Source organism: Myotis daubentonii, chromosome 21, assembly GCF_963259705.1.
Source record: "Myotis daubentonii chromosome 21, mMyoDau2.1, whole genome shotgun sequence".
NCBI lineage: Eukaryota > Metazoa > Chordata > Mammalia > Chiroptera > Vespertilionidae > Myotis > Myotis daubentonii.
In genome coordinates, this window is record NC_081860.1 from 14,230,107 (window position 1) to 14,252,025 (window position 21,919).

At 43.7% G+C, this 21,919-nt stretch overlaps 1 protein-coding gene across 6 annotated transcripts in view; it reads right to left on the bottom strand.

Annotated features, from left to right (window-relative positions):
- Nucleotides 1–21,919, bottom strand: part of CHD2 (chromodomain helicase DNA binding protein 2) — a 90,404-nt gene that overhangs the window by 40,648 nt on the left and 27,837 nt on the right. For 3 of the 6 annotated variants that reach the window (XM_059678309.1, XM_059678308.1, XM_059678313.1), the window contains 12 exons: nucleotides 17,324–17,431; nucleotides 14,367–14,507; nucleotides 13,876–14,009; nucleotides 12,777–13,002; nucleotides 11,708–11,808; nucleotides 11,548–11,592; nucleotides 11,212–11,390; nucleotides 10,225–10,349; nucleotides 8,225–8,441; nucleotides 6,385–6,474; nucleotides 5,326–5,516; nucleotides 1,414–1,602 (listed from right to left, as the gene is read on the bottom strand). In XM_059678309.1, coding sequence (XP_059534292.1) covers nucleotides 1,414–1,602; nucleotides 5,326–5,516; nucleotides 6,385–6,474; nucleotides 8,225–8,441; nucleotides 10,225–10,349; nucleotides 11,212–11,390; nucleotides 11,548–11,592; nucleotides 11,708–11,808; nucleotides 12,777–13,002; nucleotides 13,876–14,009; nucleotides 14,367–14,507; nucleotides 17,324–17,431 — 1,746 coding nt within the window. The remainder of the gene's footprint in view (nucleotides 1–1,413; nucleotides 1,603–5,325; nucleotides 5,517–6,384; nucleotides 6,475–8,224; nucleotides 8,442–10,224; nucleotides 10,350–11,211; nucleotides 11,391–11,547; nucleotides 11,593–11,707; nucleotides 11,809–12,776; nucleotides 13,003–13,875; nucleotides 14,010–14,366; nucleotides 14,508–17,323; nucleotides 17,432–21,919) is intronic. The other 3 variants (XM_059678312.1, XM_059678310.1, XM_059678311.1) reach the window with 1 other exon arrangement.

Sequence of the window (21,919 nt, forward strand, 5' to 3'; positions counted from 1 at the left end):
CTTAGATCCCAATGCAAAATAGCAAAGTGTGAGGGTGTGAGTGAGAGTGTGTGTGTGTGCGCGCACGCGTATTTATTACAGCCAAGAAACTGTAAACACTCATTGGACATTCTAAAAATATTAAGGAATTATTAGTTTTTTTGGCATAACAGTATTGATGTTATGCTTAACTCTTTTTTTAATTGAGGTATAACTGACATATAACATTATATTAGTTTCAAAGGTATCCATTATGATTCAGTATTGTGTATATTGTGAAATAATCACAATACGTCTAGTTAACATCCATCACCATATAGTTACAATTTTTCCCCTTTTAACATACTCTCTTATTAACTACAGTCCATGCTGTATCCTACATCCCCATGACTTACTTATTTTATAACTGGAAGTCTGTACCTTTTGAACCCTTTATCCATGTTGCCCACCCCACACACATGTTCTCTGTACCTATGAGCTTGAGGTGAATTTTAAAATTTTATTTGGAGGTTTTATTTTTGCTTTTAGACATGTAGAAACACGTATGCTATGTACCTGGGATATGCTTCAAATGATACATAGGTGGGAATGGGGATACAAAAGAAGATCTGGCTGAACTAAGATTGGCCATGAGTCGGTAACTACTGAAGTTCAATTCCCAGTCAGGGCACATGCTGAGGCCGTGGGCTCAATCCCCATTGTGGGGCGTGCAGGAGGCAGCCGATCCATGATCCTCATCCTTAATGTTTCTACCTCCCTCCCTCTCCCTTCCTCTCTGAAATCAGTAAGAATGTCTTTTTTAAAAAGCGAGGATAAGCTGAAACCGGTTTGGTTCAGTGGATAGAGCGTCGGCCTGCGGACTGGAAGGTCCCGGGTTCAATTCCGGCCAAGGGCATGTACCTGGGTTGTGGGCACTTCCCCAGTGGGGGATGTGCAGGAGGCAGCTGATCCATGTTTCTCTCTCATCGATGTTTCTGACTATCTCTCTCTCTTCCTCTCTGTAAAAAATCAATAAAATATATTTTAAAAAAATAAATAAAAATAAAAAGCGAGGATAAGCCCTAACCGGTTTGGCTCAGTGGATGGAGCGTCGGCCTGCAGACTGAAAGGTCCCGGGTTCGATTCCGGCCAAGGGCATGTACCTTGGTTGCGGGCACATCCCCAGTAGGGAATGTGCAGGAGGCAGCTGATCGATGTTTCTCTCTCATCGATGTTTCTAACTCTCTATCCCTCTCCCTTCTTCTCTGTAAAAAACCAATAAAATATATTATAAAAAAAAAAAAGCGAGGATAATAAAAGTTCCTCTGACCATAAACAAATTGCTACTTCAATCTGTGCTGGGGCCTGAGAGACACGGTGGATCTGTCTACGGCCCATCTCCTGGCTTCAGGGCACTGTCTTACTCGCACTCCGGCCGCGCCCGCGGTCACGCACTTGTAATACTGTTTCTGAAGGGCCGACATCTCCACCCTGAGGATCTGCTCCACTTTGGCGGGCAGGGACTTCTCCACGTCCTTCTTGACCCTCCGCAGGAGGAAGGGCTCCAGCACCTTGTGGAGGCTCTGGTAGCCGTTCTCCCGCCCTTTCCCGTGGTCCTCCTCGAAATCTTCCCAGAACTCAAACCTGGGGGCCAAACAGTCCAGTGTTACTTGGTTCCGCACAAAGAAAAAAGCGTTTTTGCCACAAAAATTTCTTTTAAGATAAAATGGGGGGAAAAATCTTCCCTATAAGGACAGATAAACTTTATCAGTACTCGCTCTTGAGTATAAGAGAGAGGAAAACCAATGGATCACTTCATCAGTCTATTCTGCATAAAGGTTTCCAACTTTGAGACGGCTTCCAGAATTCTCAAAATTTTAGTGTATCATGCAATTAGTACATACACAAACATAGTCATTGTGCGAAATATGCAGAAAACGTAATCTTAATTCTTTTAATAAGCTGCAATTTCTTGGGAAAATAAAGCTCGTAGGTAAAATAATAATTAGTGGCAGTATTAGAGCTGTCACTGCTCAAGGGTAAAAATTATATCATTTCCATCAATAATCTTCACTGTCCCTATGTTAAAAAGTTAACGATTCGTAACAACAATAAACAAGACTACAGCCCTCTGACAAGAACAATCTGAATGATATAAATTTAATATTAGGGAAACCTGGGCACATAAAGTTTATTAAGGAATATAAGCACTTGTCACCCAAAACTGTTCTGCCTGGATTGAGACAGATTAATCCCAGGAATGAAAGGTTGGCTTAACATCTAAAACGTAACTAACAAAATATACCACATCCTGACAGAATAAAGAACAAAAACCACATGGTCATCTCAACATACACAGAAAAATAGCACGTGACCAAGTCCGACGCTGATCCACTGTAAGAACTCCCGAAAACTAGAACGAGAAGAAAACTTCCTCAGCCTGATCCAGGGGAGCTACAAAAATTCTGTGGCTCACATTCTACTCCTACCAATACTACGCCCCATGGAGGCTCTAGCTAGTGCAACAAAGGCAAGAATTAAAAGACAGCCATGTGGCCTTAACCGGTTTGGCTCAGTGGATAGAGCCTCAGCCTGTGGACTGAAAGGTCCCAGGTTCGACTGCGGTCAAGGGCATGTACCTTGGTTGCGGGCACATCCCCAGTAGGAGGTGTGCAGGAGGCATCTGATCGATGTTTCTCTCTCATCAATGTTTCCAACTCTCTATCCCTCTCCCTTCCTCTCTGTAAAAAATCAATAAAATGTATATTTTTTAAAAAAAGACAGCCATGCACACTGAGGAAAGGAAGTATAACTAGCTACCTTTACTTGGAGAAGGTGAGACCTTGTACCTAGAGTGCAGAGAAGTCAGCAACAACAAAACAGTGGGAATAACCTTTACAAGTTCACAGGATACAAGATCACTCTATAAAACTCAACTCTCTGGTACACTTTCAAAATTAGATTAAAAAACACAATTCCACTCAAAATTAAAAGATGAGGAATAAAGTAACAAAAGTATAAAGACTTATACACTGAAACTACAGAGAAAAATTACAGGTCTAAAGGAATGGAGGAAACTTGCCCTGACTATGACTTAGGCCAGTGATGGCGAACCTATGACACGCGTGTCAGAGGTGACACGCGAACTCATTTTTTTGGTTGATTTTTTTTTGTTAAATGGCATTTAAATATATAAAATAAACATCAAAAGTATAAGTCTTTGTTTTACTATGGTTGCAAAGATCAAAAAATCCCTATATGTGACACGGCACCAGAGTTAAGTTAGGGTTTTTCAAAATGCTGACACGCCGAGCTCAAAAGGTTTGCCATCACTGGCTAAGGAGGCTCAATATTGTTTAGATGATAATTCTCCCTAAATTGATAAATAAATTCAACACAATGCCTGCCAATATTTCAGCTTTTCTTTTCTTTTCAGAAATTCATAAGCTGATCCTACAACACATACGGAAGTATAAACAATCTAGAATAGCCAACATAATTCTGGAAAAGAACCAAGTTGGAACTTGAAATCTTCCCCATTTTACCAAGCGGTATGCAGCCAGTAATGAATGCAGAGTGTGTCGGCATAAGGACAGAAATATGTACCAAAGGAACAGAACTGAGAACCCAGAAACAGGCCATTATGTATTTATGGCCTCAACTAACTGGCAACAAATTTGTCACCCAAACAATTTGTCACCCAAATTTGGGACAAGGACAATTTAATGAAGAAAGGATATAGTCTTTTCAACAAATGGCACCAGAACAATTTCCAAAAATCCCTCTGCAAAAATAAATGAACTTGGGCCCTCGCACTTAACACTTAAAACAAAATTAACTCAAAATGCAACAGGTCTAAATGTAAGAAATTCTAGAAAAAACAAGAAAAGCAAGTCTCTGTAACCTTGGGTTAGGCAAATGTCTCATTTTATGACAATCCATTTAAAAATGATAAATTATACTTCATCAAATTTAAAAACGCTTGCTCTTCAAAAGACAGCATTAAGAAAATGAAAAGACAAGCCATAGTAAGACAATGCATAATAAGAGAATAGCTCCTGATAATCTAGGACAAAGGTGAATCTCAAAACTATTATGCTAAGTGAAAGGAGCCAAAACAGAAAGGCCGTATTAAGCTTCCATTCAAATGGAATTTCTAGAAAACGTAAATCAGTAGAGATGAAAGCTGATTAGTGAAGCAGAAAGTTTGTATGAACAAGCAAGAGGGAACTTTTCTGGATGAAAAAATATTCTAAAACTAGATTATCCTGATAGTTGCGCAACTCTACAAATTCACTAAAAAATAATTAATCGCATAATTACAATGGTACACTTTATGGTATGTACATTGTATCTCAAGAAGTTTTCAGAGCTATAACAACAAATGGAGGAAGGGACCATTCTCTATGTTGGATGTTAGGCTATCCAAAAATGCCTTGATCAGTTTATGACAGGTACATAGTAGACACTCACATCTTCCCTGAATTTGAATGACATGAGATGAATGACAAATAAATAGGGAAAAAAGAGGTGCCGTATAGAAAACAAAACCGGGTAGGGATGCTAAGCATGTCTAACAGGCCGCTACTCTAGGTCAGGGGGTCTGAGAAGACCTCTAAAAAGAAGTGGTCACATAAACCGAGGCAAGAATAGTATTGACGAGGAGGAGGAAAAACATCCCAGGCCAAAGGACTGGCAATGGCATGGCATGCGGGAGCAATAAAAAGATGGCTGGAGTGGCTGGAGGAGAGTGGGTGACGGAGAAAGTGGTGCGCGAGGAGTCAAAGTCAAGGTACTGAGAAGGGTTCTTCAAATCAGGCCGAGTTTAGCTTTCACTTTCAGTATCACCAACACCTCTGGATAAATTTAACTTTTATAAAATGTGCACACCATCTCTCCCATAAAAACCTCCTTTAAAAGAGACATCCCACCAATATTTTAGTGAGTTGAAGACCTTAGGAAGGCCTAAAGGTAAGGCTTCTGTTAGCAGATCTTTGGCCTTAAGGTATTTTTAATATTTGACAGCTTGTGGGCCTTGTAGATGTCACTTCAATCTTATTGATTACCTGGTAACAGCAGTGAGAAGTTCTCATGTTTCCTCTCTACTAATCACTTCCCCAAAGCAAGTAACTGAGTCACAGGTTGGGTAAACAACATGCTTTCTCCTCAACAGGCTGACTTCTGTGCCTTCGCTCACGTATGATGGAACATGCGAATCCGTCTGTTCCTGCCTCAGTTAATGCTTGGCTTTCCCCCAAACATGCATGCCACCCATGTTCCCTAAGGTCTTGCCTACTCAAAAGAGTTAAAAAGCATTGGCGTTTCAGACAGTCTAGCGTGCTGGGAAAGACACAGGAAGGAGCTTACTTCTCCGGCATAATAAAGTGCAGCAAGGACCAGAGCTCTTTGAGGGAGTTCTGAAGAGGGGTCCCCGTAATCAGGAGCCTATGGTTGGACTTGAAGTCAATCAGGGTTTTATACAATAAAGAGTCATCGTTCTTCAACCGATGGGCTTCATCCACTCCCAGGAAGGCCCAGTTAATACTGCCCAGCACAGTCTAAAGCAAAAACAAAACAGAACGAGCCACCAGGTCAGAAGGAAACCCACAAGGACTTGCAAGTGTTAATCATCTCTGTACAAAATACCGTCACGAAGGTATGCACGGAAACACTGATTCTTCAGACTTAAGGGACAGGAGGACTCTTCCGTTTATTCTGCTGGTTGCTAGATGGATGTCTACTCAAAAAAGCACATTCTCCCTCTAAAACCCATAGGGGCTCTCTCAGGCCGGGTACTGCTGCATGCCCAGAAGCAAGAACCCAAAAATTGGCATGCTGGGCAAAAAAACAAAACAAAAACCAAACAGGGGATTTTGCTGTCTCTCTTTCGTTAAGGTTCTTCTCTCCCTGTTCTCCAGCCCAACCCTCAAGCACAGAAACATCAAGAGCCACCAAACTGAATGTATTTATTTACATTGTCACCAATAGGATCACCTGCCTCATACATTTCCCACTAAACTGTAGAAAGAAGGTAATTTAAAGAGCTTCCTTTTGGTGTCCCCCTCAGAGACCACCCGCATCACCTGTTCTGGAGAAATGCCTGTGCCATGAGCGTGGCACCCAGGCCCAGTTCCCCATAATTGCCTAGAATCACAGGGGAGCTGCGGGCCTCAATACCCCTTTGTCCTGTTTAATTCCATTGGACTAGGCGACCCAAGGTCCCCTTTAACTGTGAGTTTGTTTGTTTTTGTTGTTTTTTAATAACCTTAATATTCAGTGTGGATTTACTGGTTCATTTGTTTGCTTTTTTAAAGAAATAGAGAAAAAAACATGGCAAGTGGGAAGTACACACCCTGATGCTGAAGTCTGATAACATTTGCACAAGTTACACTACAAAATTCAGCCTTCTAGTTACCAATTACACACCTTATCTTTTAAGAGGATCTCGTATGTTGTTATAAGTGCATTGAATTTGAGCCTTTTGGTCTGAGAATGAATCCATTCATATTCCCGTATCTATAAAAAAAAAAAAAAAAGGGTAATTCAGATACAATTTCTACTTTTACCAGCCAGTCTTATGACAGATGCAACAGAAACACGCCCAATAAAAAAAACTTGCAGAATTTAATAAATACCTTATACATTCTAAAATGACCTAATCGCAGTGAAGAGTTAGAATTAAAGATCTATCACTGAGCAGCCAAAACTTCACGGTCAGAATTCAAATAAATTGTCGTTTCCCTTTGCCCCTGCAGCCCCAACACAACTGATCAAAAAAATGCATTTCATCGGCGATTTCACCCCCTAAATGAGAATTTTCTTAAGGAAATATAATCTGATTATTTTCTTGGACAGGGCAATACTTTCATTAGCAAGTAAAACGAATTCCAACCATTAATGAGGTCAGAAAGTTCATTCATCACAGAGCAGACAGATGTGGGCCCCAAGAAAAAGGAAAGGGAGGCTCACTGTGAAAATGTAATTTAACCCGAATGAAAATGAAAATAACGTCAATGTGAAGGAACACAGAAGCTAACACGTTCACACTGAGGTGTGACTGGATGCCAGGCAGACAATGCCCATGACAAAGCTTCCGCGGTTGGTTGTCATGACAACGGGGCAAGGAGGACAGGCAGCTGAGTACCACCACGTGGGAAGAAAGACAACAAAGCTAAAGGCCTACTGAAGACTTCCCAGCGGACACAATTTGGCAGAGTTCTCCTTGTCTCTACTAGGGACTGCAGTGCTTAAAGCCATTTCGCATAATCCCGGAAGTTGTTTCTTCTTTTGTGATGGTTAAAAAAATAAATTCACAAAGCTAGAAGCTGCTGTATACTTTAGAAACTCGGAATGAGGGCAATGCAATCTGCCAGAGTTTCGGTTAGACAATGACAGTAGGTAATAAAAATAAATTGGAATTAGCATGACAATATGTAACATCTCTCAAAGGGTTGTGGGTTCCTGATGGCTTGCTCTTATTGGAAGCAATCCCCCAGAAACAGTTACCATACCGGGGTGGAAGAGCAAAGGTATGGGGCCAGACACATCTGTCCCAACCCCCATTCTACTTGGCAGGGGGCCAGGACTTCGCCTCTCTGAGTCACCACCTTCATCGGTTGGAAGAACATGGTCTATTGTGGAGACTACCGTGAGGATTACAGGCTGTGTACACAGAGCACCCAGCTCTGGGCCTGGCCCCCGCCAGGTGCTTGTAAAAACAGTTACCACCACGGAAAGATTTAAGTTTCTGATGCTTAAGTCTGGGAATGGCCCATTGTCCTTTCCCCTTACTCCTTTCTTAGAAGTCATGCGTTTTCAATTACTTTTTTTTTTAACTTTTAATTTTTTTGTCAAGGTCAGTTGCAACCTCACCATGTTAAAAGATTGGGAAACACATTCTAAGAACTCGATTAGGTTCAGTAATAACTCTCTGCTCAAATAGCTAAAATAATATTGACATTCTACAAGGTATTAACTCCCTAAAGCCCTTCATAAATAAGGTGGTCTTAGAAGTCCAGAGCACAGAGAGAAGAAAAATATAATTAATATTGCAATCCAACTAAGAGATTCCCCCCTTCATGTACTTTCCTTAAATATACGCATGTTTTGCAGAATATCTGGGTTGCATTTTTGTGATACAATATATCCCCCACTATCAGGGGCACAGCACAGAATCATAACTTTACCAAAAACTATAATGGCTTTAGGTCAATTCCCATAATACATTTATAATACAGATTCTACCCCAATTCTTTTGTTTACACACCGTATTTCTGCTCATCAGGTCACCTATGTAAACCACTACGTTAATCTCTGGTGCCCAGATTTCAAACTCCCTCTGCCATGAGGTGAGGGTGGATAAAGGGACGACTATAAGAAAAGGGCCATACAGCTGGTGTTGGTGGAACAGGTAGGAGAGGAATGATATGGTCTGGATGGTCTTTCCCAGGCCCATTTCATCAGCAAGGATTACACTGTTGCTTCTGCAGGAAGAAGAAGAAAAAAAAATCCTTAATTCACAAAGAAACGAAGAGCAAGGATGCCAACACCCCATATGTCACCCAGCAAAACACTTCAGTGTGAATCTCAACTGTATTTCCTCTCACCTGCAATTAAGTCTCCTACATAAGCAAGTGGAAGCTACAAACAGAGTAACAAGCGATCTAAGCATGATCAAGACTTGGAGTAGGCCTGGCCGGTTTGGCTCAGTGGACAGAGCATCGACCTGAGGACTGAAGGGTCCTGGGTTCAATTCCCGGTCAAGGGATGTAGCTCAGTTGCAGGCTCAATCCCTGGCCCTGGTCAGGGAGCGCGCAAGAGGCAACCAATCAATGTGTGTTCTCTCCCCCCCCCCCCCTTCCACACTCTCTAAAATTCAATGGGAAAATATCCTCAGGTGAGGATTTAGAAAAAAAAGGACTTGGATTACTACAAGAGCCTAGTCAGACTATATTCTTGACCTTGCATTTGGCTCTGTACCTCTATCCCCTGTAACAGAGGAAGCAGGTGGACACAAGCACATGACCTTGGCTTCCAACACAGAAAGCAGGGCACACTGGCTACCCCCACTGGAGAACTGGAGCCTGAGAGTCATGTGCCTTTGCTCGAATCACCCACGCAGGCCACTGCACGCCACCAGGTTATTCAGCGCTATACACACTATTCGCCAGACCTGCATGCTGCTGTGCGTACAGCTTGATTTAAAGACACTACAGTCTACAGCTGGGGTAAGCTATAGATTTATTTATTTATTTATTTATTTATTTATTTATTTATTTATTTATTTATTTATTTATTTTTGGTATTGTGGTTTCTTTTTTTTAAAATATATTTCATTGATTTCAGAGAGGAAGGGAGAGGGAGAGAGAGAATGAAACATCAATGATTAGAGAGAATCATTGATAGGCTGCCTCCTGCATGCCCCACACTGGGGATCGAGCCCACAACCTGGGCATGTGTCCTTGACCATAACTGGACCATAACTGAACCCGGGACCCTTCAGTCCACAGGCCGATGCTCTATCCAATGAGCCAAACTGGCTAGGGCGATTTCTGAATCCCACTCTACACCTGAATCAGTACCTGGGAAAGGGCTCCGGAACCTGCACTGTAACAAGCACTTCTGCACATTCTGATGCAGGTGCATTCCTGGAACCACACTTTGAGAAACACTGCTTTAGCAGAAGGGCTGGATTTCAACGGGATGTTTCTCTATCACATCGATGTTTCTCTCTCTCTAACCCGCCCCCTTCTCCTCTCTCTCTAAAATTAATTTAAAAAAGTAAGTATATGTTTGGGTGAGGATTAAACAAAGAAAAGTAAGACACTTGATTCACCAAGAGAGATTACAATTTTAATTTAGGGGGAAAGTACACAAAAGAACAAATCAGAACATACTTGAGGAAGGGAGAATGAGGAGGCCATACCTCTATAAACCTGGGATACACCAATTTAACATACGGTTCAGATACAGAGTATTCCTGAGTCATTTCCCTCATATTTCTCCCATCTTTCCACCCTACTGGGAGGAAACAGGTTTACTTTTCACCAAACTCCTTCCCCCAGAATATCTTCAATCCAGTATTGGTTGACTGCGTGGATATGAAAGCTGACTATACTCTTGACTTCAGATTAACATGGTAGACTTCTCTCAATCACATAATTTTAAAATTTCTACACTGCACAGTACCAAGAAGTAATTCTCTGCCTCTAGCAATAAAGAAGCCAAAAACAGTAAAGAGAAGTTCGAACATCTTTGTCTACCTACTTGCACCAGGAATGAGCCAGCCAGTTGAGCCCTTCGAGCTGGTAGTCCCGGAGCTCCAGGTTCTCCCCTCCTAAATATGCCGGCTGTTTCTTTAACGCCACAAATCGTGGTCTCTGCTTCAGGGCCTAAAAAAGAAAAGGAACCAAGCCCCAGGTCAGGAAAAACTTCCTTCCTATTCCTATGCTAAAACGCAACTGGCCATGAGTTACGTGTTCAGCACCAAAGCATACAAATTCAAACTTCACATCGGAATCAGCAACCCACCACCACTTCTTTCATTGTGGTCCGTATTCCCAGAACCACACAGGTTGCCATAAACCTGAATGTCAACCTCTCAGAGACACAGCCCATGTCTTACATAAACTTTTATTACTAAAGAACCAAGGACACCACTTCAGAATGAATTCCAACGAAGGAAAAGGTCCTGGACAACCAATCTAGCCAATAGAAAAGCTGATATACTTAGTATCTAACTTAAAATTGAGAGATGGTCCCCTTTCCATCACTCCTCTTTAAAGTGTTCAAATTATTTCACCCTGGCCTGTGTGGCTCAGTTGGCTGAGTGTTGTCCCATGCACCAAAAGGTCAATGGTTCGATTCCTGGTCAAGGACACATACCCATGTTGCAGGCTCGATGCCCAGTCGGGGGCGTGCAGGAGGCAGCCCATCAATGTTTCTCTCTCTCTCTCCCCCTCTCCCTTCCTTTCTCGCTAAAATCAATAAAAAGTATTTCAAGTATTCTCTACAATATCTCCAATTAGATGTATAACATTCTATAAATTATAAGATTCAACAAGTCAGCAAAGCCCTCTTCAACTCATCCTCTCCTATTTTCCTTTGGTGTGAAGGTTAATTCATCTTCTTTCATTTCCAAAATGGAAACGATCCTTTATTTTTGTAACAGTTTATCTTCCCAATAGCTCCGTGCCCAGCCCTTTGTATCGACACATCTTTCCCCGACAACATCGAAGCCGTTCCGCACCGCACCTTGCACTCTCTCGTCGGGATGGTTTTGGAGTTGTTCCGGCTGTGGAAGCTGTCGATGCAGCCCTGGAATTTCTTTCCGATCAGGGCTTCGTCTTCCCAGCTGCACTCTGAGTAGGGCAGGCCCATCCATTTGCACAGATACTCGGGTTCATTCGAAGGTGCCGGCTTTCGACTGTGAGCTGTTTCACGTGTAAAAATGTACAGGTAAGCCACTGTCCCTCCCAGGAGGGGACTGACATTATAACCAATGACACATCATGGGGCAGAACTGTGAGCACGGCAAAACATCAGCTGCTCATAAATGCTGAACATTAACGAACAGGAGCAATTGCTTACCTGGAAAATCGGTTTGGCCCAGCGTAGATTTGCTTGTCTTGATAGCTAAACAACGGACGGTAAGAGAGAGAGGTTATCACTATAATCAGCACTAGATAAATACATACATGCATACATGCATACATACATACATGAATAAAGTAAGTTTCCATGCTCTTACCTATCACTCTTTCTACTATCTGATACTGTTTGTTCAGCTCTGAGGCCAGCTCCTGTTGGCAGTTGAAGTATTCCACATCTTCGGGAGAAACTTTCCCCAGCCTGGACAGAAGACGGACAGAAAAAGTACCCGCTCGTTAAATCTGGGGGATCCAGACACATCTCTCAAAGCAAAGTCCAAGGGAGGGAAGAAATCAGTCTTCACTTCCATCTGCCCCTTTAGTATCTAGTAATGAGGCCGGAGACTTTATAACACACACACACTTTTAAAAAACACAACACCGGAGACGCCTCTCCGTGTGGCCGATTTACAAGAAACCTAAACGTAACGATGTTGTGACAAATTCATGTAATTTCATGGGATAAATTAATATTTCTGAACAGACCGAGAGAATAAAACTGTCTTCCAGACTGAAAAGATGACATGCCTTTTTTAACATATAATGGGCTTCAGGACTGATTCAATGTGGCTTTTTTGAAAACGAGTTATTCTTAGCACCAAAGCTCATTAAAAGGACAACAGCAGCCACCTACAATTAGATCTCACCATACTTCTGAGAATTTTAAATTTTAAGTATATAAGCCACTTCTATCTTAATGACACAGATTATTGTCTTTGACTCAAAGGAAAAATATGTGATTTAGTGAAGTGGTATATTTTGCATTGTAGTAAAACAGAAATTATAACTCATCTGGCCCAGCTGGTGTGGCTCAGCAGTTGAGTGTCGAACTATGAACCAGGAGGTTACAGGTTCGATTCCTGGTCAGGGCACATGCCCAGGTTGCGGGCTCGATCCCCTGTAAGGGGCAGTGCAGGAGGCATCAGATCAATGATTCTCTGTCATCATTGATGTTTCCCTCTCTCCCTCTTCCTTCCTCTCTGACATCAATAAAAATACGTTTTCTTAAAAATTAAAAAAAAAAAACCACAATAGGACTCATCTGTCCCTATTCCTAACACAAAGTAACCTGACCACATTACACGGACAGGTCTGATGTCCCAGGTATATTGAACCTTCCTGTCCCTCGGGCTGCAAACCTATTTCTTTAACCCAGGATGGAAAATGTACCATTGCTTGATTTCGTCCTCTTTCTTCTTGAAGTTCTCGAGTTTTTTCAGGCCCTTCACTTTCTGTTGCTGCAAGGACTCTTCGCTCTCCCACGTGCCGTGGATATAAGACCAACCCTTCCACTTGATGAGGTACTGGATTTCGCCTTCATCACTTTCCGGGTCAAAGTCACCGCTTGGGTCTCCGTTCGCTTCAACCGCATACACTGTAGTAGACGCTCCAGTGGCTGCAAAAGGATTCAGTTTTAACACATTTTAGATAAAGTACATGAAACCAGACACTGAAAAGTTTCCCAAGTACAAAATTGTCTAAAGAGTCTATTTTCAGAAGACGCACCAAAATCCTTTGACTTGAAAGAAGCAGAAATTTGTAAGCAATGCAGGATAAATGAGATCAGTAATTTCAAATGTTTTTAAAATGCAAACTCAATTTTTATACTTTCAAACATATCCCAAAACTTGCCAGTGAAATCAAAGAAATCCTTGTGTCCAAACACAGTAAAAATGAAACAGCAACACCCTTTTATTCTGGTCCCTACTAACTCAGAAAACAAATCCATCCACCCGGGAATATGATGGATAAGGTAAGAAACTAAATGTATCTCCACCAGTTACCATCTACCCAAAGTGAGGCTGGAAGAAAAAAGAGGACAGAAAAAAAATATTTTAGGTGTTACCTTGACATTTCTTTTATAGCAAGATTACTTTAAAGAAATTGAGTTCTATCTCAATTAGAATATAAAATAATCTTTATCATCATCCAAATATGCATTTAACCAGTTTCATACATTTCACAAGAAGATTCAGAAACAATTAAAGGCATATTAGCTCAATGTCAATGAGCAAGAACCTCTGCTACATCACTGCTTTTTAAGACAGTAACACAGCTTTATTCGCTTCATTTTAAAATCTCAAAAACATGTGAAATGCACCCCTCCATTCTCAGCTCTGAGATAATGAAGATGGGGGTCAGAAAAAATTCCCTATTTCAGGACAGATATGGGCATGGGCTGACATGCATCATTTCAGAGTTGAAATATGTAAAATTTGGGTCTGACTGAGCAGATAAAAAAGGGAATTTGCTTGCCAAAGGCACATACCTCCTTTCTTCCCCAGCCGTGAGTCTAAGACCTTTTCAATGGTTTCACTACTGTCCTGCTGGTCATCCACTCCTTCCCCAGTCATCTCAATGAGGTCATCTGAGTCGGTCTCGAAGTCATCATCTTCTTTATAGCTACAGAGGCACAATGCGGAATAAGTGAGAGACTCTAGCACACACCCAAACATCGTTCCTAAAAAGGGATGTTATGAAATGAAGGCAACATCACTAGCTGCCTCGACAGGCCGTGAACTTGAGGCAGCTGTCTTGAGAGGAATGAAGGCTTGAAATGAGCTACTGCTACTTATTCCATATTCCCGTTGGCCAATGCCATTCTTGTTGCACCCACGCAGACCCGATTTCCCAATACCTCCACGGGACACGGGTCAGTATTTCTGCCCACCAGATGCATAATCAGGGGCCGAGAACCAAGTGCAAGCCAATCAAACGATCGCCCTCACACAAACAAGAAACTTCCGGGGCATGACCTACCTCACATTTTTGGCCGCTCTGCGACGAGTCTGCCTTTTGGGAGCCTCATCGTCTTCGTCATCGTCATCAGACGACTCTTGCTTTTTTTTCTTTCCACGCTGAGCTTTAGGCTGCTTCTTAACTCGAGGTTTGGGCACTGTTCTGGAATGAGAAGATAAAAAAAAAATAGCAGTTTTACTCTATCATTTGGCGTTTACTTCAGATCGGTATCATTCTTTTTCCCAGGGCAGGGGGACATAGGTAGGCTTAACCAGGGGAGTGTTAGAAATGTATGTTCCCGGGTCCCCTTTTCCCCGAGATTCTAATTCACTGGAAGTCTGCATCTTCCACATGGGCATGATGCTGATGCCCACAGTCCGCCAGCATTTACAGGAGACACGGTGGGTTCTGAGGCAAAGGTCCGCCACTGACCCTCGGGGTGACCTGATATAAAAATACACAGCACGTTGCTGGTGGCATCTCTTTGGTGGGCACTTTGGAAATATCTCCCAAACTGACTAATATAACAATTTTACTTCTGGGAATTGATCTTACAGATATAGACACCGGCCCAGGCATATTAAGGTATTCACCGGAGTATTATTTGCAATAACAAAAGATTAGAAACACTCTAAGTGTCCATCAACTGGGAACTAGTTCAATAAATAAGGTATTATGGAGCCATTAAGAAAAGGGGGGGGGGCGGGTGTTCCATGTACTGATACAGAAAGATTGCCAAGATCATGAAAAAAAATATATAAAAGATGCATGGAATGTATTATCTGTATAAATGGAAAAAGAGTAAGAAGTAACTACACATTTATTTTTCTTATATGTGCACAGAATGTACTGGAAGGCCACCTGGGAGACTGACCTGCACAGACCAACGGAACAGACTGAGGACATGGCCCTCTGCCGACTCCCACCCACGGCCAGGACTGAGCGCCATAACCCGGGAGCTCACACAAGGAAATCCCCAAAATAGCGCTCTATCGGTGGTAAAAAGGTGAAAGGAGAAAATGGAGGATGAAAACTCATAATCACATCTAACGCTTTCTCTCTGGCCTGCCATAACCAATGCTACACAGAGGATTCAAGGCCCAGGATTCAATGAATGATGGATAAAATCTTGACGATGGAACTGGAGCACCATCCCAATACTGAGCTTAACTCGGATGAAAGGGGACACATCTCAGTTGATGAATTCTGCTGAGGGGGTGGGGGTGGGGGTGGGGGTACAGGTTGGGGGACAAGTGCCGCGTCCTGAGCCAGGGGTAGGCAAACATTCTGCTGTAAACAGCCAGAGGGTGTGAAGATTTTGGGTTTTCCCAGACAAGAGACAAAACTGAGGCCACCACATAGGTACTTACATAGCGAGAGAAAATAAATTTTCACGGATTTTTGAGTGACAAAATTGAAAATAAAGTAATCATCACTGAGTGTATTTTTTGTGATACATATCGACTAAGGAGAAGAACAGCACTTTTTTTTAAGGGATAACATGTCACTGAACTGGAATTCAAACTTAGTGTTCCCTATTGTCAAACTACCAATGTTCATCTATAAAGCTATACTGAGCCGGTGGGCCGTACGAAATGAGGTGGGGAGTGGGATCTGGCCGCAAGGCCGTCGCCTGCCAACCCCATCCTACACCACAGTGCAAGGGCGTCAAGTTTCCCGGGGCCCCTCTGCCTCCCGCCTTCCTCCACCCTCGCCAGTATCGTATGATGCCATCCATCTGATCAAGAAGTACCACTCTCCCGCCACTCGGCCTACTTCCTTCTCCGACAATTAGATCCTCTGTTTAATGTTACATAGATTATATGAACAAGGTAATAAACAGTGAAGAATGCTTTCAACCAGTCGGTGTTAGAAACTTAAGAATTAGTTCCCTCAAAAAGGAGGTTTTTAAACTTTTGAAAAAATATGTTTTTAGCCCTAGCCAGTTTGGCTCAGTGGATAATGCATCGGCCTGAGGACTAAAGGGCCCCGGGTTCAATGCCGGTCAAGGGCACATGCCTCGGTTGCAGGCTCCTCCCTGGCCCCAGCACTGGTCGGGGTGCATGCAGGAGGCAACCAATCGATATTTTCCTCTCACATTGATATTTCTCTGTCTTTCCTTCTCTCTTCTACTCTCTCAAAAATCAACAAAAATATATCCTCGGGTGAGGATTTAAAATAAATAAATAAAAATAAAGTGGCTGTACCATTTAAAAAAATTAAAAAGTGGTACATTATTATACAATATGTTTTTATTGATTTTAGAGAGAAAGGAAGAGAGAAGAGGAGAGCGATAAAAACATCAATGGTAAGAAAGAATTAGTGATGGGCAGCCTCCTGCATGCCCCCTACTGGGGATCGAGCCCAAAACCCAGGCACGTGCCTTGACTGCGAATGGAACCGTGACCTCGTCGTCGACGCTCAACCAACGAGCCAGTCCGTCTGGGCCAGTGGTCGGCAAACTGCGGCTCGGCAAACCGCGGCTCGCAAGCCACATGCGGCTCTTTGGCCCCTTGAGTGTGGCTCTTCCACAAAATACCGGCTCTTCCACAAAATACCAACTTCTGCGCATGGGCCGCGAAGTTTCAATCGCACTGTACGTGCGCGCCTGCACGTGGTATTTTGTGGAAGAGCCACACTCAAGGGGCCAAAGAGCCGCATGTGGCTCGCGAGCCGCGGTTTGCTGACCACGGGTCTGGGCCACAGGGAGCTTTTTTAAAGAGAAGACACAGTCTTCCCACATCACTAATCCAACATGGAGTAGGAAACAGTCAGTCATTGAGCTGCGTATCATGGCAACGCCCCGCCATGCCATCACTGGCTAACGATGCAGGCTGGCAAGAAGTGAACCACAGACACTGGAAACCCAGAGGCACCACGCACTGTGTCCCATCTCTTCCTAGCACCGCGCCCTCTCCCTCTCGATCTGACACAGACAACGCTCCCCAGAGGCGGAGATGTCCGAGCAAACACTGCACCTTCTGGGGAAAGGCCTCCGGGCTCTCACTGTGTTTTGCTCTGGTTCACTCTCTGCATCGCTGCCTGGCTCCTGTTCATCTTCTGAGGGCTCCTGCTTCCACTTTTCTCTGTGATCAAAAGCAAAGCACAATGATTTTTCTCTCAAAGATGCTTCCGGATTGTTTAGCTTGAAGATTCCGACAACACCAATTCTGATCTAATTACCCAAAAGGCAGACCATGTGTATTTTAGCTTTAATTACGCTCAAGAGATTTCTTCAAGCTCCATTTACATATTGGCTGTGCAATATCGACTCCTGGTTTTATCTCTTGTAACAAAATAAATGAAAATGGAAACTAAACTAAGGCTGTATTTTTATAAAACCATTGGTTCTGGATAAAAAATGCTGTTAAGCCCTAGCCTGCTTAGCTCAGTGGATAGAGTGTTGGCCTGCGGACTGAAGGGTCCCGGGTTCGATTCCAGCCAAGGGCACATGCCTGAGTTGCGGGCTCGATCCCCAGTAGGGGGCGTGCAGGAGACAGCCCGTCCATGATTCTCTCCCATCATTGATGTTTCTCTCTCTCTCTCCCTCTCCCTTCCTCTCTGAAATCAATAAATATTTTTTAAAATGCTGTTAAATGTCTCATATTCTATTTTGATGTGACTATTAACACTAGCCAGAGTGAACCATAATATATACTCAATTGGTATTTCTCAAACGTCAGCATCAACAGCGTCACTGAAAGGCTTGTTAATTCAGATTTCTGGGCTGCGGCCAGTTTTTGATTCAGGAGGTCTAATGTGAGGCCTAAGATTTTAGTTTTAACAAATTCGTGCCGATGCTGCTGCTACAGTGAAGAGACTTTTCTGAGAACTCATACTGGATATTTTCACATCGTCAGAATACACTTGAGGAAACAGTCCCTAAAATTATGTTTCAATGATAAACCTACCACCTACTAAATTGTCTGTTCAGCCAAAGACGTAATTATTAGACATGGAAGGTGTTCCTTTGCTCCTTGAGGCTTTAGAAGGCCGGGAAGAGCCACACCCCAATACGTATCCTACTCCCCCAGTTTCTGAGTTTACTTGGAGACCAAACAAGATACTACAGGGACTTAGCTCATTTCTCACCTGCGGGGAAGAAGGAAATATCTGGGGGAGAGGGGGAAGAAAATTTATAAGCAAGTACAACCACTTGCTCTGCAAATAAAACAATTACCACTGTGCCTCTTGGTCTCTGAATAGGAAATGAGGTTTTGCTGAGGACAAGTGTGGCACAATTGCACAGTCAAATCGATATTCTCAGGGGAGGACAGGTCACAGTCATAGGGAAGATTGCTGTGAGAAGGTGACTGATCCGTGGATTCCTAAGAACCTTCCTAAAAGGTGCCAGGGCACCCTAGCTGGATTGGCTCAGTGGATAGAGCGTCGGCCTGCGGACTGAAGGGTCCCGGGTTCAATTCCGGTCAAAGGCACATGCCTGGGTTGTGGGCTCCATCTCCAGTGTGGGGCGAGCAGGAGGCAGCCAATCCATGATTCTCTCTCATCGTTGATGTTTCTCTCTCTCTCCCTCTCTCTTCTTCTCTGAAATCAGTAAAATTAAAAAAAATAAATAAAGGCGGCAGAGCCACCCTATACCCGAGTGTGTGTAAACTTTAGGGGGAAAAAATGTCTTTTCAAGCCTTCATGACAAGGCAGTGGAGCCTTCTGTGTCCGTTACTCAGGTTCTGGTGACACTGTTTTGCATCTATTTCCCTAAGAGCTGAGTCCCTGTGGGCAGGGCCACCTATCCTCATCTTTGTCCCCGAGCTCAGCGAGAACGCAGGCAAGCAGAGACACTGCTTTGTTAAGTAACGGGATAGTTAATGAAAGAATGAGCCACATCAGTGTAGGGGTCAGGCAGGTGGGGGGCTTTTGGAAGCACTCGAGCTAAGACACCAAGGCCTGTGAGCGCTGCCTAACCCTCCATCTCTCTTTAAATCCGAGACCTCCTTATGCCTATATTCTGGGCGCCTATCGTATTCTCTTCCCCCAGAGACTAGAAAACATATGTCTGCTAGAGCCTCCCAGGAAAAGAAGTGATGGCAGCAAGGAAGACAGGAAGATGTCTCCGGCGACTGGGAGACTGGCACGTGAGGCTGCAGCCCCCCAGGGCCAAGTCCAGAACAGCTGGCGCTCCCAAGGGGCTCACTGTCAAAGGGCAGAGAGTGGCTTTGCGGGAAACACGATGAAAGAATATAACAACGAAGACCCACGGGACAGCAGATCAGATGAGAAAAATCCTCAGTCACGTGTGCGTCGTAATTTCCACGCCCCACCAGGTACTGCGAAGCTAAATGAGGGCCTACCTATGAGCTTTAGGAGACTAAAATGGCAGTGGGTGCTGAGGCAAGTTTTCCGGCTACAGGGCAGATCTGTAGGGTATGGACAACCAGGAGGACTTAGAATCTGCCAATACAAGAACGTCCAAAAACTTAGCACGTCGCCCTGACAGGTTTGGCTCAGTGGATAGAGCGTCGGCCTGCGGACTGAAGGGTCCCAGGTTCGATTCCGGTCAAGGGCATGTACCTTGGTTGTGGGCACATCCCCAGTAGGGGGTGTGCAGGAGGCGGCTGATCGATGTTTCTCTCCCATCGATGTTTCTAACTCTCTATCCCTCTCCCTTCCTCTCTGTAAAAAATCAATAAAATATATTTTTTTAAAAAAATTAGCACGTCAACTGGTCCACAGGCCCCCCAGAGACGGAAACTGACGCCCCGTGAAAACAAGTGGTTTGGCTCCATCACAGCCCCAGCCCTGGGACTCTCAACCATAACCCTGAAAACCAAAAAAATCAGGAAAAAGTCCAGCCAGACCTACCGATTCTAGGAAGATCTGAATAATCAGAGGCCTGACTGATTCTGTGTGGAAGTGTATCCGACACTGAATAATGGATTAAATTTTCAAGAACAGGGAGAAAAAAGTTAAGTTAGGATCAGCGATATGAAGTCACTTGGAATGTGCGGTGAAGAGAGGCCAGTTAGTTACAAGGAGGTGACTTCTCAACCCTGTAGATGCGCTGTGTGGGGACATTACACTCTGGAGCTTTTAAGCTTTTAAATGCTAATTCCCACCATGACTCTGGGGAGCCAGTCCCTTGTAAGGCATTATTCTTCAAAAATGTCAATGTCGCCCTGACTGGTTTGGCTCAGTGGATAGAGCGTCGGCCTGCAGACTGAAAGGTCTCAGGTTCAATTCCAGTCAAGGGCATGTACCTTGGTTGCCAGCACATCCCCAGTGGGGGTTGTGCAGGAGGCAGCTGATCAATGTTTCTCTCTCATCGATGTTTCTAACTCTCTATCCCTCTCCCTTCCTCTCTGTAAAAAATCATTAAAATATATATTTAAAAAAATAAAAATAAATAAATAAAATAAAATAAAAAAAAAATGTCAATGTCATAAAAGCAATGAAAGCCTGTGAAATGCTCTAGACCGGTGGTTGGCAAACTGCGGCTCGCGAGCCACATGCGGCTCTTTGGCCCCTTGAGTGTGGCTCTTCCACAAAACACCACGTGCGGGCACACACGTACAGTGCGAATGAAACTTCGTGGCCCATGCGCAGAAGTCGGTATTTTATTGAAGAGCCACACTCAAGGAGCCAAAGAGCCGCGTGTGGCTCGCGAGCCGCAGTTTGCCGACCACTGCTCTAGATAAAGAGAACCTGACAAGATCTAATCACTGACTGAATCTCCTAGTGAAGGTGGGAAAATGTTAGAAAAGACATTATTGGGTCAATTGACAAAAATAGGAATATGAATTGGACCCAAGTATTTCAGCAATGCTAAATTTATTTATGTTAAAACTGTGCTTATGAAAGAGAAGATCCTTAATTCTTAGGAAATACGCTCTTAGGTATTTTAAGAGTAAAAGGCCATGCTGTGCGTCTTAAACGATTCAGAAAAACATGCCATGTGCTAGTGTATATGAAAAGAACACGACAATAACGGCAATAACAAGAACGGTAACCAATCGTAAAGTACACAGGCAGTCTAGCCTTTGTGCTTTTATTGTCACAAAGTTTGAAATGAATTCCTAAAAAAAGTTTTTAAAAATAGTTTCCTTTTTTGTTGTTGTTGTTAATGCCCACCCGAGGATATTGTTCCCACTGATTCTGTGAGAGAGTGGAAGGGAGGGGAGACAGACTAGGCCAGGAATGCATCCTGCAACCGAGGTACGTGCCCTTGATTGGAATCGAACCCTGACCCTTTAGCCCACGGGCCGACACTCCAACCACTGAGCCAAACCGGCTAGGGCAAACTAGCTCCTTTTTAGAAGTCTTTAAAATCTGAGGGTTTCAGAATAGCATTTCCCTGTGCTGATTTTTCCAAGCTGGGTTTGCCCACTAGCTCAGCTCACGGAGGGCGCCCCCAGCACTGTGCCTTTCTCATGACACTCACTCAGGAGAAGAGCTCCCAAGCCCGGCTCCCCAAGCCCAGCAGGAAGTGAGGCCACACAAGTTCCTGGGGAAGAGCCTAGGCAGGGAGACGGCATGACAGAGGCACCCCCCGCCCGCCCCCCACCCCCCGCCCCCCCCCACCCCCTGTGCAGAACTAAGCGCTTCTACTCTGGGGAAAG